At 48.5% G+C, this 17,774-nt stretch overlaps 1 protein-coding gene and 1 non-coding gene across 4 annotated transcripts; both read left to right on the forward strand.

Annotated features, from left to right (window-relative positions):
* The first annotated feature begins 1,383 nt into the window (after positions 1-1,383).
* Positions 1,384-17,021, forward strand: PANK2 (pantothenate kinase 2). 3 transcript variants are annotated; one of them, XM_012573695.5, is made up of 7 exons: positions 1,384-1,702; positions 9,152-9,504; positions 10,615-10,868; positions 11,801-11,977; positions 12,217-12,340; positions 13,871-13,996; positions 14,821-17,021. In XM_012573695.5, the coding sequence occupies exons 1-7, from the start codon at positions 1,501-1,503 to the stop codon at positions 14,869-14,871; spliced, it is 1,287 nt and encodes a 428-aa protein (XP_012429149.4). In that variant the 5' UTR covers positions 1,384-1,500; the 3' UTR covers positions 14,872-17,021. The 3 variants fall into 3 exon arrangements, with proteins under 3 accessions (XP_012429149.4, XP_030126343.4, XP_030126342.4); XM_030270483.4 differs by having other exon boundaries at positions 1,444-1,702; positions 9,152-9,361; XM_030270482.4 differs by lacking the exon at positions 1,384-1,702 and adding an exon at positions 1,843-1,954.
* Positions 12,567-12,639, forward strand: MIR103-2 (microRNA mir-103-2). Its single transcript, NR_049041.1, has one exon. It is a non-coding gene; the product is annotated as a microRNA mir-103-2 (primary transcript).
* Positions 17,022-17,774: the final 753 nt, after the last annotated feature.

Genomic DNA, 17,774 nt, shown 5'->3' on the forward strand with positions numbered 1-17,774 from the left:
TCCTTAAACCACCCTGTGTGCAGTTTGGGGACAAAGAGGAAGCTTTTGGGAGGAAACAGCCCTTTCCTGTGCCCTCTCCATGCTCCCAAGGGCTCTGCTCTGTCCCAGCAGCTGAGACACTCCAACACAATCAGCAGCAGTTGAAAATACTCAAGAGCTTTGGGCAGCTCAGCCAGTCCCTTTTTCACCCAAATGAAAGCAACACTGCTCTGAAGGAGATTATTTGTGTTCAGAGGGCTCATTCTTTATCTCCTGTCACTGCCAACCCCATTTATCCACTTCCTCCACTCACCCAACAGGATTTTAAAATACACCAACTGAATTTGACCAATCCCTTTGTCCCATTTTCACTCCGGCAACCAGAATTCAGCAAATTTTCACGGAAATGATCACACCTTTGTGGAATGTTGGTTGCTGATCCCTCAGGTATCGAATTAATGCCTGAGGATTGTGGTGAGCCGGGATTACCTCGGGGCAGGTGAGGAGCACCAGGCTTGGTTCGAGAGACAACAATTAACATTCCACACGGGAATCTCCACAACGGGAGCTGTTATGGCATCCTCTACTCTGAGAATCTGTGTTTTCATTTTGAATTTTCATCCTGTTGGTTGTTGCTTACACCTCTTTTCATGGTTGTTGTACCACCACCTGGGGTTTTCCTGCTGCGCTTGTTGATAAACGCAGGACCAGGATTTAAAGAGCAGGGATGTATCCACACTAGAATTATGTCGGGATGTAAAGGAGAACTGAGGATTTTAAGATCTTCGGAGGAAATTCTTCCTTGTGAATGTGGTGAGACCCTGGCACAGGGTGCCGGGAGAAGCTGTGGCTGCCCCTGGATCCCGGGAAGTGCCCAAGGCCAGGCTGGATGGAGTTGGAGCAACCTGGGATGGTGGAAGGTGTCCCTGCCCATGGCAGGGGGTGGAACGACTTGGTTTTTAAGGTCTATTCAGGTCCGCCATAGTGGGTGGCAGACCCGCCCCACGTAAATATACATCGTTATCTGCATATGTAAATCATATTTAAATATCCCCACCGCGCGGCCCTGCCCAGCCGAGCCTACTGCGGTTCTTCCCTTCGCCCCCCCGCGTTGCCATAGTTACCCGGCTGTCAATCACCGCGCCTTCTCCCGCCCCACCCGGACAGCTCTCTCGCTCATTGGGCACTTGCCTTGTCAATCTTGCCGCAGAGGAAGCCCATTGGCCAGAGCTGCCGCATATCGACCCGCCTCACCCGGGCGCACGCTTCCGATTGGCCAGCCGCTCTTGTCACTCTACGCGGCAGAGAGCAGGAGGCGGGCCCGAGCAATACCGGTCTCCCATTGGCGCAACCTCCTGTCGCTCAGCGCCGCGGGGAGCGCGGATTGGCGGCCGCCTCACGGGGTGTCCCGCCCCGCGGGGCCGTGCGACGCAGGCGCGCCGGGGGCGGTGGCTGCGGCGGTGGCGGCTGAGCGGGGCCGGAGCGGGGCCGGGCGGCCCATGGGGCCGGGCCGCGCTGCCGATGGAGTCGCCGCGCAGCTGCGGCGATGGCGCGGAGGACGAGAAGAAACCGCGGCGGCGGGGCGGCGGGGCGGACGCCGGGCCCTCCCAGCTGCGGCGGCGGAGCAGCGGGGGCGCGGACGGCGCGGCGGTTCCGCAGCCCCGCGAACGCGGCGGGTCGGTGAGCCGGCAGCGGCGGGACTCGGTCCGCAAGAACCGCCCGCGTGAGTGAGGGGAGCGGCGGCGGCAGCGAGAGAAGCGGCGGGGAGCGAGAGGCGCGGGGGGGGCTCGGAGGATGGGCGGGGTTATGGTAATGAGGGTGTGGGCGTGGCCTCGGTGGGTGTGGCTGAGGGGGCGTGGCCTGGGGAGGTGGGGCGGGGGGCGACATGGGGGAGGGATGGGGACACTGCGACAGCGCTGGGGACATGAGATGAGCACGGCATGGGCAGCGTGGGGGACAGCACGGCGGGGACACGGCGGGTAGGGTTTGTACAGCGGTGGGTGATAATTGTCCAGTGTCATCACTTGGGAACAGCACTATGGGGTGGTGGCATGGGCACAGCATGGCATGGGACAGGGACATGGGCTCAGCAGGTTGGGCTGAACTCCAAGAGCTCTAGGAGGTTTAGGGTGAAGTGACATCTACCTGGTGGGGCAGGACATGGGGCTGTGGCAGATGCTGTGGTTCCCAAATTGGGGACTTTGGATGGGAAGGCACCTGGTGACAGAAGATGAGGGAAAGGGAACAGCAGGACAGATGGAGGGACGAGGGTTTGAGGTTGTGAGGCTGGACTGGTAACTGTGAAAGCAAAGCAATGAGAGAGCAAAGGGAATAGTTTAAATTTTGGGAGGGAAAAACCCAACAGGTTTGGCAGGAGCTGGATAGAGATCAAACCAGGCTTTCTAAGGGGAAAAAAAAATCCCTAGAAACCATGTTTGTAAATGTCCTACTGGAAACAGCAAAATGGATGGCAGCCTTCATTTTGGGAGCAGCAGGAGCTGCTGTGCAGGTGCCGTGGCTGTCCCTGACTTCAGCCATATTTGAGGAATAACTGGGAGATTATTCCTTGATTTCTGCTGGAGTCCTTCCCCCTGGAAGGAAATTGCCATACCCTGAAAATGAAGCAGAATTCCTTGGTACCTGCACAGCTGTTAAAAAAGGTGTGAGTGAAGAATCTGGGCTGAAAACAGGGATCAGGATGCTGCTGCACCTCAGCTGTGCCTGGCAGTGCTGAGACACTGTTGGTACCATATTTATGGGAAGTTTTAATGTGGAAAATAGGAACAGAGGACTGTGAGGCTGTTAATTAGAGACTTGTTAAAAGGCTGCAGGGACATGAAGGAGATCTCTGGTATGAAAATGAGGGAGGACTCGGAGCTCTGCCTTAGGTGATAATTCTCCTCTGCCTTGCTCGGCAGTTTCTGTGTCTTCTCTGGAAAATGTGGATTAAAGTTGGTTGCTGAGAGTGTCATGGGATACTTTAAGGAAAACAGGTGCTCTGGCAGCTTTTAAAAAAGGGTTTGAATCGAGTCTGGAAGGTCAGCGTGGTGGGATTTGGAATTACAATGTAGTCTGACTTTCCTAAATTAATCTTGTGATAAGTGGAAGAGAAGTGTGCTGGAGCAAGTGTGTCCCTTAGCAGGGACAGTGCCTGGTGTCACAATCAGTCATGTTTTGGAGTTCAAATGCTCCATGCCACCTTAAGGAAGACTCGAGCTGAAATGAAAGGAAGGCAGTTAATGGATGTGGGGTCGAAAATGTCCTACTTTAGCTCCCACTTGTCTGCTGCTGGCATGTGGCAAACGAGCTGGGTGACCTTGAGGCTTGTCTTGCCTGGCTGTGCTGGCAGATGCCCTGGCAGATGAGCCCCACTTCCCCAGCAATGAAAGGATTTTGGCAGCCTCGTGATCCTCCTTCCTCCTCAGCCCTCTGAGCCTGTAATGTACAGTCACTGCAGAGAGCAGGGAAGAGGATTGGATTTGAGATAGATCTGAAATAAACTCTGCACCCAAAATGCTGTGTGCCATCACCTCGGGCTTTTAAATTCCCTGGAAATTTCAATTCTCTGTTTGAAAGTCATGTGGAAGTGGTGCTTGGGGACTTGGATTAGGGGTGAAGATGCCAGTGCTGTGTTAACACCTGGAATTGATCTTGGAGGTCTTTTCCAACCTGAATGATTCTGTGGAATATTTCCTGGTGCCCTCGAGGGGCTTTACTGCAGAGGGAGAAGTCAAGGACGCTGTTGCTGTCAGAAGGGACTGAGAAATGTCCCTGAAAACAGAGATTGTTGCAGCTTTGGAGTGTTAAACTGGGGAGTCTGACAGGGTTATTAGTGCAGGCAGACATGTCATACACAAAAACTTTATCAGTTTCAGGAACAATACAGGAAAATTCCCTTCTGCTACTGAATTATCAGTGCCATTATTGAAATCCATTCTTAAAGGTTGGATTGGGAAGACTCCAGATGAGTAATGAGGATATTCCCTCCATGGTTCTTAAGGGAGCTGTGGCTGTGGGCAGGGTGAAGTGCCAGGCAGAAACCTGATGATGGTCATAATGAGAAGGGGAATGTTTTTTTAATGAATATTTTTTGTAAGAGAAAGAGATCAGTACTTCAGTTCATCAGCTTTCCCCCTTTCCCCCTTCCTCCACTCTCTCCCTGATCATCCTGAAATCTTGGGGTATTCAACACACTGGTGAATTTAGGTTATTTCCCTAGTGAGCAAAATGTGCTTCTCCCTTCTGTAGCTTGTTTATTTGTTCCCTGAGAAAATATTATTTCTCTTCAACTGATCCCTTTTTTGGAAGTTCTCATATCTTCTGTCAGGATCATGCAAATACATAATGGACAAAGGACTTTAAATTTTCAATTTACAAACTATCCAAGAAAAGGTAAAAATAAAATGCTGCTTTGTCACCTCTTTGGTAGTACAAAATTTAAGCTTTGATGTTTAAATACCCTTTTCTGTTTTGGAATGGTGCATGAAATATGAATTCCTATCAGAACCTGTTTTTAGGTATGGGAGGAGATGTAGACTTAGTGTCACTTTATATTAAATGCTAATGAATTGTATTTTTTTCTCAGCTGTAAAATTTCTAGCATGGTGTAACACTATTAAAATATAATGTTGAATATTTCAGAGTAAGCCTAGAGGTGCTGTCACACTCTGAACTAAATCATCAGACTAATCTGTTTAGCTCCTGATATAATTGGCTCAGAAGTTAAGGATCACTGAAATACAGCTCGAGCTGCTTGTTTTCTGATGAAAATCCACCATGGAGATCTTTAATTATATCACCTCTTTCATCTTGACAGTTCTACAGCTTCCAGAATTAAGTCTGTTGAGGGCTTTTTTATTTACACAGTGTCCAGTTTTATGAAGTAATTTACATATCAGATAAAGGCAATTTCTTTTTATTGTCCTGAAGCTCTTACAGTCTGACTGCAAAAGGGATTTGAAGGGAGGGTGGCAGCTCTTGCTGTGGGCACACAAACTATCCTGGAGCTTTTCTGGGATTGTTTAGTCAGACCTGTGAGCCCTATAACTTTGTTGGCAGAGCAGTCTTTTGTTTGTTGCTGCATATCCGTAGATCTGCCCCTGAGAAGGTTTGTTTTTAAGACAAAGAGCTGTTTATATGAAAATATATGGAGAGAGCTGCTTTTAAAATTGCTCAAGGAAAACAAAACTTTGTCAGGCCAATGGTTTGGGTTGGGAGGGACCTTCAAGACCCATCTCATTCCACCCCCTGCCAAGGGCAGGGACACCTTTCATCAGTACAAGTTGTTCCAGCCTGGCCTTGGACACTGCAGGAATGAGGCAGCCACAGCTTCTCTGCCCAGCTCATGGTTCTCATCCTCCAAAAAAGCACAGAGTTTCTGTAAAGAGACAGATTGCAGGAGTTTTGGAGCTGAGAGCTGAGGATTTCCTGCCTTTCCTGGAAATACCCAAACAACTAAACACTTCCCAGAAGGTGCTGGGCAGGAGGAGAGCCCAGAGGTCCATCATTGCCATCCTTCCCGTTGGTCTGCAGCTGGTGAGAGCTTGGAAAGGAGACCTGTGAGGCTGTTCCCTCACAGAGAGCTCCAAGTAGCAGCAGGGAGGAGGTGATGAGAGGCAGAGTTTGCATCTCCTGCTGCTCTCTGGTTGTTCCAGCAGAACCTTCTGCCTGAGCACATTCAGCCTCGGGGATGCCCAGAGAGCTCCCAGATGCCAGCAGTTCTCCTGCTGCTCCTGGAGATCTGCAGCAGCTCTCTTGGAAAAAAATTGCTTCAGAGGCTTAAAAGGGAGAAATCTCTGGATGGCTTTCATCTGCTGAAAAAAAAAAAAATTAAAAAAAAATCAGTGTTTCAGGAGAAATCATGGTGGCAGATGGTGGTGGCGTTGATCCAGGAGAGCTTCCTCCTCCCTCCCTTGGATTTTTCTAGTTCTCAGACATGGAAGAGCTGTCACTGCCCTGCATGTTCCTGTAAGTCTCAGGAAAAAAATCTCCAGTTCTTCTTGTCCTTGGAATTGTTTATAGGGAAGTTTTGTCCCTGTAATGGATTGAGTTCTCCAACAGGTGTTACTGCATAGGGAATCCTTCACAGCCTGGGAAAGAAGTACTTAATTTTGAGCTCACACACTTCTTCCTTGGATTCTTAACCTGTGGCTGGGATGTATATAATGAAGGCTCCATAATTAACAATCATTTGGGTAAGATAATTACCTTAATAGTCTGTCTGTTTGAGTTTATCCCTGGTGACTTAGGGAAGGTAGAGCCGAGCTGTGGCAGATGGAGAGCACCAGCTGCTCCACATGGAGCCTTTCCAGCTGGTGCCACTGGGAGGTGTGAGCCAGCTCTGCTCGGAAGTTGTGTCCCACCTCAAGGGGTTGGATTTTCTTTTTAGGGCCAGTGCTGAGTGGTGATAGTGGATTTTCTTTCTAGGGCCAGTGCTGAGTGGTGATAGTGACCCCTGAGCCCAGCCTGGCTGCAGTTACTCCCAGCTTTGCTGGCATCATTCCTGTTTTCCTGTTCCTGGTAAGACAGGTAACTGGTGTGGTTTAACTCCATGCCTAATTTATGTATAATAAAAAAACGAAGGTCTTGATGGTACTGACTTTGGGATGAAATTTCCAAGGTGCTGCTCTGTTTTTTAGGACCAGGAAAGCTGCCTAAACTGATGGACCCAGTTGGTGTTTGCCCTGAAATCTGGAAGGTTTGTGTCGCTGGGTGTAGGAGTTTGTGAGCTTCACTACCAACTTCAAAACAAATATGTTATTTTACTGAAGCTGTGCATGTGCTACCAGCTGAGTGCTGGGAAGTGGGAGCCTGTTAGCCTGTGATGGAGCAGCCCCTGTGGCATTTTCAGGCTTGTGGCTTCAGAGCATGGTGGTTTTGGATATTTGTCTTTCCTGCTGTACATCCGTGAGGCCACCTCTGAGCCCCACTCTGCCCTCTCCCCATTTTTACCCCTGTGTAGCCTGGCAGAAGGAGTGTGGGGGAAGATTGTTGTCTAAATGCAATGGTGGGGATGCTTTAAAAAAACCCAGTGGACTTCAGAATGCAGAAATCAAATGGCATGTTCTGACAGGAACAAATGCATTCCAGAAATCACAGAATCATGGAATGGTTTGGGTAGGAAGGGACCTTAAAGACCATCTGCTTCCAGTCCCCCCATCTTGGATACAGGAACACCTCCCACTATCCCAGGGCGCTCCAAGCCCCATCCATCCTGGCCTTGGACACTTGCAGGGATCCAGGGGCAGCTTCTCTGTGCCAGGGCCCCACCACCATCACAGAGATGAATTTCTTCCTAATATGTAAATGCTCCTTTTAGTTTAAAACCTTTCCCCTTTGTCTTACCACTGTCTGCCTGTGTAGAAGTCCTTGGATTGCTCCTGCTCCCTCCCTCTGTTGTGCTGCCATTCAGATTCCTTTCCCTCTCATTCATGAAAAGTTATTTATGTGTCTCTTCTTGTTTGAAGTAAATGCCTCCGAAATGGAGAGTGTGATTGGGGTTTGGATACGTCTCCGAAAATAGAGCTTGCATCTTCTTTCAAAATTTCCTTTGGTGATGGTTGGGGGTGGCCTCTATGGAAATACGTAAAAATAACTTGGTGGATTAAAAATACTGTGGGAGCTGCTGGTGCCAGCAGCTCCTGGGAGCTGGAAAGCTTTGGAAGGGCCTGTACAGCTACCAGATAAATCTGCCTAGGAGAAAATGTGTCCTCCAACTTGTCAGGCTGCTGCAATCTTCTCCTGCTTGTGCAAAGATTGTTCCTTGAAGAGCCTGGCACGAGGGATTCTTGCTCTAAAGGGAGAGGAATGAGGGCTTCTCCATGTTCCACCCTTATCTGTTTGCAGATAAGGAATTTTACTAAAACCCACGATCCTGTTTTCCAAAGTAATGTTGGTAACATCTATACTGGAATGTGTCCAGAGAAGGGAACAGAGCTGGGGTAAAGTCTGGAGCACCAGGAGCAGCTGAGGGAGCTGGGAAGGGGCTCAGCCTGGAGAAAAGGAGGTTCAGGAGGGACCTTGTGGCTCTGCACAGCTCCTGACAGGAGGGGACAGCCGGGGGGGTTGGGCTCTGCTCCCAGGGAACAGGGACAGGAGGAGAGGGAACGGCCTCAGGCTGGGCCAGGGGAGGTTTAGATTGGATATTTAGGAAAGTTTCCACCCCAAAAGAGTGGTCAAGCATTGTAATAGGCTGCCCAGGGCAGTGTTGGAGTCCCCATCCCTGGAGGGATCTAACAGCCATGTGGATGTGGCACTTGGCAATGTGGATCAGTGGTGGCCTTGGCAGTGCTGGGGCAATGGTTGGAATTGTGAAGGTCTTTTCCAATGTTTATGATTCCATTATCAGGTTTATTTTCTAAAAGTTCTGTTTTTCCTTCTGGAAGCTACCATAAGGATTGAATGCTGCTCCCATAAGCCCTAAGATGTGGCTGCATTTTTCCCTTTGCTCTGGATCCTGTGCATCTCATTAGCTCCAGCCTCTCCTTTAGTTCATTAATAGTGATATTAATCTGTTCCAGTTCCCAGCTCTAATCGCAGATTCCATCAGATCAGGGGTTTCTCTTGATCTTTTCCAAGAAGCTCATTATCTAACACAGCTGTAAATGTTGCTGGGCCTGACACTGATGCATATTTTGTACCATGGGGGAATTTGACTAATAAAATAATCCAATTAGACATTTGTTTTTGTCTCCCTGCGGCATCTTAGATTGCTTGTCTACCTCAGCTCTGTGTTGTAATTAGGGAAGGTTTGTACATCCCTTTGATGTAAAAGCACTGGTGTTATCCGTGGCTCTGGCTCTGGTTCAGAACTTGGGAAAAAGGAATAGCTGGGGATTAAACCTGCAGCAGGATCTGGCAGGGCTGTGGAAGCTGTCAGACCTGTGGGGAGGGATGTCAGTGTTTGAGCGTTGTACAGCAAATATTCAAACACGAGGGATCTCTGAGCAGGAGCTGTGCTCGTGTTGGAGGAGTCTCTTGTCAAAGACAGGATTCCTGAAAATGGAGAGATCACATGGGTCCCTAGAGAACTGCATTAATTAATTAATTCAATGAAAACTGTTTTCAATGGAATCACACAGGTGGGAAGGGACCTTAAAGACCATCAATCAAAGGTGCTCATGCTATGGCTGTGCCACACCCTGTCTCATTTTCTCTTGTCTTCTCTCTCCAGTCTTTCCCTGGTTTGGCTTGGACATCGGAGGCACCTTGGTCAAACTGGTTTATTTTGAACCCAAGGACATCACGGCCGAAGAGGAAGAGGAAGAAGTGGAAAACCTCAAAAGCATCCGCAAATACCTGACATCAAACGTAGCCTATGGCTCCACAGGCATTCGGGATGTGCACCTTGAGCTCAAGGACCTTACCCTGTGTGGACGTAAAGGCAATCTGCACTTTATACGCTTTCCTACTCATGACATGCCTGCTTTTATCCAAATGGGAAGCGAAAAGCACTTCTCGAGCCTCCATACTACCTTATGTGCCACGGGAGGTGGAGCGTACAAATTTGAGCAGGACTTTCGCACAGTAGGCATTTTTGGCTTCTATACCGTTAGGATCTGGTAGTGATGTTTCTTTGAAAGCTTGAAACTGGAAACTTTACTCTGCATGCTCTAAAATTTCTCTAAATCTTCGTTTTGGTGCTGTCCCTAACTCCAGTTAAACTTGGCATGTGGAGTCTCCAAATTAAAGCACTTCCTGCACTGAATGCAACTCTAAAATTGTTCACTAATGATCTTTCTTACACATCTTCCTCTCTGTTTTTAATCTCATCTCAATCTTTTTGGTATTTTTTACTCATTGCTGTCGTTCTCTTGCTTTATTTTATTTGGTTTCATTTCTAACACCTGTGTGAATGAGCTGGTTGAGGTTCAGGCATATTTGGTGGTAAATGTAACTGTCAGGAAGTTCATAGTTGGGGTTGGACATCATCACGTGGCTTCATTCTAAGTGGGATCCTTGTTCAAGGTGAAAAGTGTGTGATAAATATTGTTTCAGTCAGGGCTTGGAAAAATGCAAATAAAGAGGCTTTTAGAGAATCATTAAGGATGAAAACCCTCTAAGATCATCCAATCCAACCTTTCCCCCAGCACTGCCAAGGCCACCACTGACCCATGTCCCCAAGTGCCACATCCACATGGCTTTTAAACCCCTCCAGGGATGGAGATTCTACCACTATCCTGGGCAACACAACCATTTCTGTTAAGTTTTTCCTAATATCCAATTTTATGTGGTCAAGGCGGTGACATGAGAGGAAAACAATTTTATAACTTCCTCTCTTTTTTTTGATGCTTCTTTGGATGGGTTTTGTGGGGTATTTTGATCAAACAATGCAAGTCCTTCCTTGTTTTTCCTGGCTTTTCACACCAGTGCCTCAGCATCAGGGCCTAAATCAGGGTTGTGGGAGTAGCTGGAATTTTCTCAGTGTCCATCTGTGGATCCAGAATGTTCCTCACCTGAGGGCTGCTGTACTTAGAAGTCCCTGTGCTCTCCTGTGATCCATTCTCCCTCAGCCTCTGCAGGGAGCAGGGACATAGCTGGACTGAGCTGGCAGTGAATGCATTTTTCCAGCCCTGAGCATAAATACCTCAAATCCCTGGCTAATCTTCAATATTCCTCTTTTTTCCTTCCCACCAGATGGGTGACCTTGAGCTCTGTAAGCTCGATGAGCTGGATTGCCTCGTTAAAGGAGTGCTGTACATCGACTCCGTGGGCTTCAATGGACACTCGGAGTGTTACTATTTTGAGAACCCCACGGATGCTGAGAGGTGCCAGAAGCTCCCTTTCAACCTGGAGAATCCCTATCCTCTCCTCCTGGTGAACATTGGCTCAGGGGTCAGCATTTTGGCTGTCTATTCCAAAGACAACTATAAACGGGTAACAGGCACCAGGTGAGCGCTGCGGGGTAAAGGGATTTGGATTTTAGGGTCTGGAGCACATTCCTGCTTTGTAAATGGCTTTTTCAGGGACAAGCTGCTATAAAGGTGGTGAGGGGAATGACCAAGCTGCTCTTACTGCAGTTAGTCCCTGCCAAAAAAGATCCCTCTTGGAAAAGAGGATCTGGATTTCATGGTTTGGTGTCTTTACTGCAGCCAGTCTCCATCAAAGCTGGTTTTTCAGCAGCTCTGCTGCAGGAATTTAAGGGCTTTATTTATTTATTTATGAGATCATGTAATTTGAGGTTCTTAACAACTCTTAGCATTAATCCAAGAAGTCAAGATTTCCATCCTAATTCCAAAAGTTGCTAGATTTTGGTGGAAGGGATAATGGAATAGTAGTCATTCCCCAGTTGATGCCCATCTTAAAGATGTGGCTTTTGTGTCCTGGCAGAGCCATAGAGTTCTGTGGCTTTAAGCTTTCCTGGATTCCCTGAGAGGTAATAGTAGTAATAATAATGATAATAATTTTAAATCCCCTCAGTACAGCTCTTACTCTTACAAGACATTATTGGTACCATCTGTGCCCTGTAAAGTGAACAAGACAGGGTTTTCCCCCCACCTTTTGGATATCTCTGCCCTGACACTCCAGTTATCCCTCAGGACTAACATTTATTTTAAGATTAATATTTCTGGATGCTGGGAAGAAAGTGGCCAGTGTAACATAAAAAAATCGAGGTCTCATTTCCGAGGGTGGGCTGTGCAGAAGGCTGTGAGGGATTCCTTACAGCCTGTAGGGCATGTGAGAGAAACAGACTTGAAGGAAAATGCTGCCTTTCCAAGATGGTTTTCCCTAAAAAAAGAGGTCAGGAATGGGATGACCTCGGCTAACTGGAATGCAGAGCTGAACAATCTGAGCTTTCATTTTCATTTTGCTTTATCTGCAGCCTTGGAGGGGGAACCTTCTTTGGTCTGTGCTGCCTTCTGACGGGCTGCTCCACGTTCGAGGAGGCCCTGGAGATGGCATCCCATGGGGACAGCACCAAGGTGGACAAACTGGTGAGGGACATCTATGGAGGAGACTACGAGCGCTTCGGGCTGCCAGGCTGGGCTGTGGCATCCAGGTAATGCCCTGCCTGGGTCTCATTTCGCTTTTGTTCCCCCTGGAGATGCTGCAAGGATGAAAAACTGGATGTAGGTGCCTTTGGAGAGCAACCATTCCTAAGAGATCTAAGTGATGCACAGCAATGCTTTTTGAAGTTAGAAATCAGTCCTTCAAGATGAATCACTTTGATTAAATTAGCTGTTCCCATTTTCTCCTGGAATTCTGATGGGACTTTTAACCCCAAATCTGTCTTTACAGCTTTGGAAACATGATGAGCAAGGAGAAGAGGGAATCTGTCAGCAAGGAGGACCTGGCCAAGGCCACTTTAATCACCATCACCAACAACATCGGCTCCATAGCGCGGATGTGTGCCCTTAACGAGGTATTTTGGGACTCTCTTCCCTTGCTCCCTGCCTGAAACATCACCTGTGTGCTGCTGCCTGCTTGAGGAACGTGCCTCTCTTTGGGAGCAGCTCTGGGAAGCAGTGGGAGAGGAGGGACAGAGGGTGCAGAGTTTGGGTATCTTCTCCTGTGCTGTTTATACGAGTTGCTCTGGGTTTCTTGGCCAAGCCCCAGCACTGCCACGGCCGTAGCTGCATCTCTGTGCTTTCAGCTTCTTTACAGTGCTGCCTTGTTGCATTCATGTCAAGCAGCATTGTACAGGGCTATGAAAGAGCAGAGACATGCTCTGCACTCCATCCTGAGCCTGCTGCCACGGGATGGGCTGATGGAATCCAGCATCCTCCTGACTCCTCTGGCTCTGCAGCCAAAATGAGGCAAGACATGTCCTGAACGGCCTTGCTCATAAATATATCTGCTAATTCCTTGCTCTGGAGCTCAGCTGAATGAAAATAGGATCCTGAATAATTCATGGGAAGTGTTAATCAATGTGGGGAGGGAAGGAAAATCCACAGAAGGATATGAGTGCAGGAGCAGGTAAGACTTGATCTGATTCCTCAGAAAGAGAAGGAACTCAATTATTTTCATATTGGAGAACAAGAAAGCTTCAGAGCTTGGATCAGAACTATTTTGAGATGGAAAAGTAAGGCTGGAGGTCTGGTTTAAATCCAAAATAATCACTACTGGGTTGGTCTTTTACTTTCTTAAAAAAAATGTATTGGTTATGGACTCCTAATTAGTTTCCCCCCCAGTTTAACAGTAGAGTCACTCAGCTATTTCATGATGGATCAAAGGCCAGAGCTGGGAGGAGGGGAGGCAGGGGGTGATCAGTGTTCCCAGGGAGTGTAAGAATTTTGTAGGAAATCAGCTATTCTTTCCAAATTCCTGAGTTAGAAAGGCTGTAGTTTGGCCTGGGAATTTCTGGAGGAGTCTGAGGAGGAGGGTGGCTTAAAATGGCCTGGGGCTTCTTTCTGATGGAATTGTGTGTGGTGTTCTGCACACTCTGCCAGAGGCTTTCAGCAGGAACTTAATTCATAGAATTTCAGAGCCATTTAGGTTGGTGAACTCCTCTAAGATCATCCAGTCCAACCACTCCCCCAGCACTGCCAAGGCCACCACTGACCATGGCCCAAAGTGCCAGATCCACATGGCTTCTAAATCCCTCCAGGATGGGGATTCACCCTGGGCAATTCTGCTAGGGCTGGACAACTCTTTCCAAGAAGAAATTTTCACAAATATCCAATCTAAACCTCCCCTGGCCCAGCCTGAGGCCGTTCCCTCTCCTCCTGTCCCTGTTCCCTGGGAACAGATCCCAAATCCCCCTGGCTGTCCCCTCCTGTCAGGAGCTGTGCAGAGCCACAAGGTCCCTCCTGAGCCTCCTTTTCTCCAGGCTGAGCCCCTTCCCAGCTCCCTCAGCTGCTGCAGACCCTTCCCCACGTGGGGTTTTTATCATTGCAAGCAGAAAATAGAATTTAGCCTTAATACTCCTTTTTTTTCCCCTTAACACTTGCAGAACATCAACCGTGTGGTGTTCGTGGGCAACTTCCTTCGGATCAACACCATCTCCATGAGGCTCCTGGCCTACGCCCTGGACTACTGGTCAAAGGGACAGCTAAAAGCACTTTTCTTGGAACATGAGGTACAATTCCTTTTTAAAATTTGTCTTGTGGCAAAATAAAAATCCTTGGAATGCTCTGGAAACAGCCACGTAGAGCTGTTGGGTGGACGCAGTACAGGAGGAGCTCAGGGCTTTGCTGCTACAGCCACAGCTTTGCTTTATTTTATTTTATTTTATTTTATTTTATTTTATTTTATTTTATTTTATTTTATTTTATTTTATTTTATTTTATTTTATTTTATTTTATTTTTAATTTTTATTCTATTTTTATTTTTATTTTTTATTTTATTTTTAGTTTTATTTTTTAATTGTAATTTTATTTTTAATTTGTATTTTATTTTAATTTTTATTTTATCTTTATTTTGTTTTCTTTTTATTTTCTATTTTATCATGTACCCCTGTAGTTTTATCTTTCCCCTCTCCTTTATATGTTGTTAAACTGCACTGTGTGTTCAATAGCCTGGAGAAAGGAGGGCTCCAGGGAGACTTTTCACTGCCTAAAGCAGCTCCAATAGAGCTGGAGAGGGACTTGGAACAAGGGCCTGGAGTGACAGGACACAGGGAATGTCTTCCTACTGCCAGAGGGCAGGGATGGATGGGATAATGGGAAGGAATTGTTCCCTGTGAGTGGTGAGGCCCTGGAATGGATTTCCCAGAGAAGCTGTGGCTGCCCCTGGATCCCTGGAGTGTCCAAGGCCAGGTTGGACAGGGCTTGGAGCAGCCTGGGATGGTGGGAAGTGTCCCTGCCCATGCAGGGGGTGGCACTGGATATCCTGAAGGTCCTTTTGTTCCTGTGTCAGGTGTGTGCCCCTGGATTTTCACTGCTGTCCCCATCTGCTCCTCAGGGTTACTTCGGCGCAGTCGGCGCTCTCCTGGGACTCCTGGACTCAGCCTGACTCCCTGCAGGATCTGTGTTGCACCTGTGGATTCAGGGCACTCCCTGGGCCACTGAGCCCGTGGTTTGGGGTCACTGAGCCCGTGTTTCGTGTCACAGCCCCCACTGAGACTGTTCCACTGGTGGACAGCGTGGGGATGGGTGTCTGCAAGGGTTGAAATCCATCTGGGATTACAGCGCAGGTTTGTCCCAAAGGATGTGATTGGAATACACTGGCTGGACATGGGGGTGTCTGGGAAGGTCAGTGGGGCGTTTCAGTCACATGGAATTGCCCTTTTTAGGGCTATTTTTTTAGTTTTACTCTGTGTTTAATGACGGTGACAAAACAGGGCAGGGGCACTCTGCTCCTTCCACTGGGATCCCTTGGAGTGCCAAGTGCCCAGGTCAGTTCTGTGTTCACAATCAGAGGTTCTCCATGTGCTGGAAAACGGTCTGGGAAAGGGGAAGAGCATCAGCACAGCCCTGGTGTGTGTAACTAACTCCCTGTGGCCCCTGGATCCACACTGGGACACAGCTGTGCTGTCAGCCAGGCTTTATTTATCCTTGTTCCACGTGTCCTTGTCTCTCTCCTAGGCATGGAAGGCACGGGTCTGTGCCTCAGGGTGAGTCTGATTTTGGCCTCCAGTTCTCCTGCACAGTCCTTTGGGATGGTGTCAGTCACCCTCCAGCCTTGAGATCTAAATTTGAGGGTGGAATAGGGATATTTGTTGTTTGTTTGTCTGGGGTTTTCTCTCTCTTACCAAATTCCACCAAAGAGACACTTCCTTCAGTCGCACTTGGATCTCTCTAATATTCCATGTTACATTTTTAATGGCTGCACTCCTGTCGTTTTGGGGGAATTCTCCCCCTTCCATGTGTGCTCTACTCCCTCTTTTCCCTGTGCATGCTGCCATGCAGCCTGAGAGCAGGATGCTGCAGTGTGGAGCCCCCGTGGAAGCTGCACCCTGAGGATGGGGGGGTTGCAATGGATCCTGCACGCTCAATAAACGCTCTCTAAAAGCAACGAGGTATCTGCACCTTCCCTCGGGATGGGAGCTCATGGAGACACAGCTTTGGAAGTGCTCTGGCTTCCCAGCAAGGAGCTCTGTGGAAAGCTCCTCAGATCCTTCAGATCAGGTGAGGGTGTCAGGTTTATCCCAGGATATCAGAATGACCATCACCCTGACCCCAGCACACCCTTCCAGTCCTGGTTTCTTCCCAGAGAAACCAGTTTCCAGCTCTCTGATCCCCCTGTGAGCCTGGCTGGAAGTGCTGAGCTGTCCGAGGTGGGTTCATTTTGTGGCACCTCCCTCTGGAAAGGGAGGAACCTACAGATTCAGAGGGTGATTGCTTTGCTGTTTGTGAGCTGGGATTGTGGGCACAGCCAGGGATTTGATCACAGTAAAATCAGGGAAAAGAACACTGCTGCTCTGTGTTCCACAAGGTGGTACTGGATAGCTGAAGGCTGGAGCAGGATCATACAGCTCAGGGAATGGTTTGGGTGGGAAGGGACCCCAAAGCCCCTCTCGTTGCACCCTACTATGGGCAGGGACACCTCCCACTGGCCCAGGGTGCTCCTGTCCAACCTGGCCTTGGACACTTGCAGGAATCCAGGCTGGGCAGCCTGTTTGGGATCAGCTGAATTCAAGTTCTCATTTAGTCTTCACTCCTTATGAAATCACACAAAGGTTCCCAAACTCTCCATTAGAAACATCTCCATTTCCAGAGTGCTGACTGAAGGGTTTTGGGACTCAACTTCTGCTGTCCCACCTGAAATTTAACACAAACTTGACCTGGCTGGCCTTTCACCCACCCTCACAGCCAAAGCTCATGGAAAAGGCACAGAAACTTTGGGTTTTTGGAATGTCTGTGTGCCTGGGACCTGTGTGGCTCCTTGATGTAACTGCAAGGCTGGGAATTCCCAGCAGCAATCCCAGAGCCCGATCCACCCCATCCCTGCCCCAAACTGGTGTCCCTGGGCTCAGCATCCTGCAGGTTTTCCACTTCCTCACTCCGTACATGTGTAACTCCCTCTTTGGATTTTGGAGTAGATCCAGCACGAGCTGATCCCTGCACCAAAGTTCCTGGCTTATTGTCTATTCCTTTTTTGTAAACTGCTTGATTTTTTTCTTCTTATATAAAATATTACAGTTATTTTTTATATGCTTCAAACCCTTTGGTTGATGTCTCGTTCTTGGAGCTGCAGCGCAGTGGGATGGACGTTGGTGGGAATGAGCAGGAATGTGCTGGGCAAATTGGGGCTTACCCCACTTGGGTTTTACCTTCTTGAAAACAACTGTGGGCAATCCTTGACTGTTTCTCCCTCCCTGCGTGTTTCAGGTTCTGGGAATCAGTTGAATTTCAAAACATTTTAAAGAGGAAAAAAATTTTTTAAAGAGCGTTAATTATTCTGGGGAAATATTCTGAGGAGGGTAGATTATCAATCCAGAGCGGGAGTGTGGGGTGGATGCACCAAAATTAACTGTTCTGTGCAGCTCGGTGGGAGATCCAGACTTTGTCCCAGCATCCCAAAAACGGCTGTAAGGGCAGCACAGTCCCTGAGGATCCTTCTGGAGAAGGTGAACAGAACATTGAGGGAACATTGCTGGGCAGAAATTGTTCCCTGTGAGGGTGGGAGGCCCCGGAATGGATTTCCCAGAGAAGCTGTGGCTGCTCCTGGATCCCTGGAGTGTCCAAGGCCAGGCTGGACAGGGCTTGGACCACCTGGGATGGTGAAAGGTGTCCTTGCCCACGGTGGGGGGGTGAAATGGGATGGGATTTGAAGTTCCTACTGGTCCAGAGCATTCCATGGTTTGGGTGATGTCCGGGTGGGATCCGGCAGCAGAGGGCAGCAGGGAGGTCGGCATCAGGGGCTTGGGCCGGGATTTGGGATTTTGGGTTGGTTGGAGGAATTTCCCTAAGCAG

Source organism: Taeniopygia guttata, chromosome 4 (assembly GCF_048771995.1).
Source record: "Taeniopygia guttata chromosome 4, bTaeGut7.mat, whole genome shotgun sequence".
Taxonomy (NCBI): Eukaryota; Metazoa; Chordata; class Aves; order Passeriformes; family Estrildidae; genus Taeniopygia; species Taeniopygia guttata.

Bases quoted from the DNA above. Each gene is read 5' to 3' on its own strand.
- PANK2 (XM_012573695.5), top strand. From the start codon at position 1,501: ATGGAGTCGCCGCGCAGCTGCGGCGATGGCGCGGAGGACGAGAAGAAA. The intron at 1,703-9,151 runs GTGAGTGAGGGG...TTCTCTCTCCAG, and splicing joins GGTCCGCAAGAACCGCCCGC to TCTTTCCCTGGTTTGGCTTG. The intron at 9,505-10,614 runs GTAGGCATTTTT...CCTTCCCACCAG, and splicing joins TTGAGCAGGACTTTCGCACA to ATGGGTGACCTTGAGCTCTG.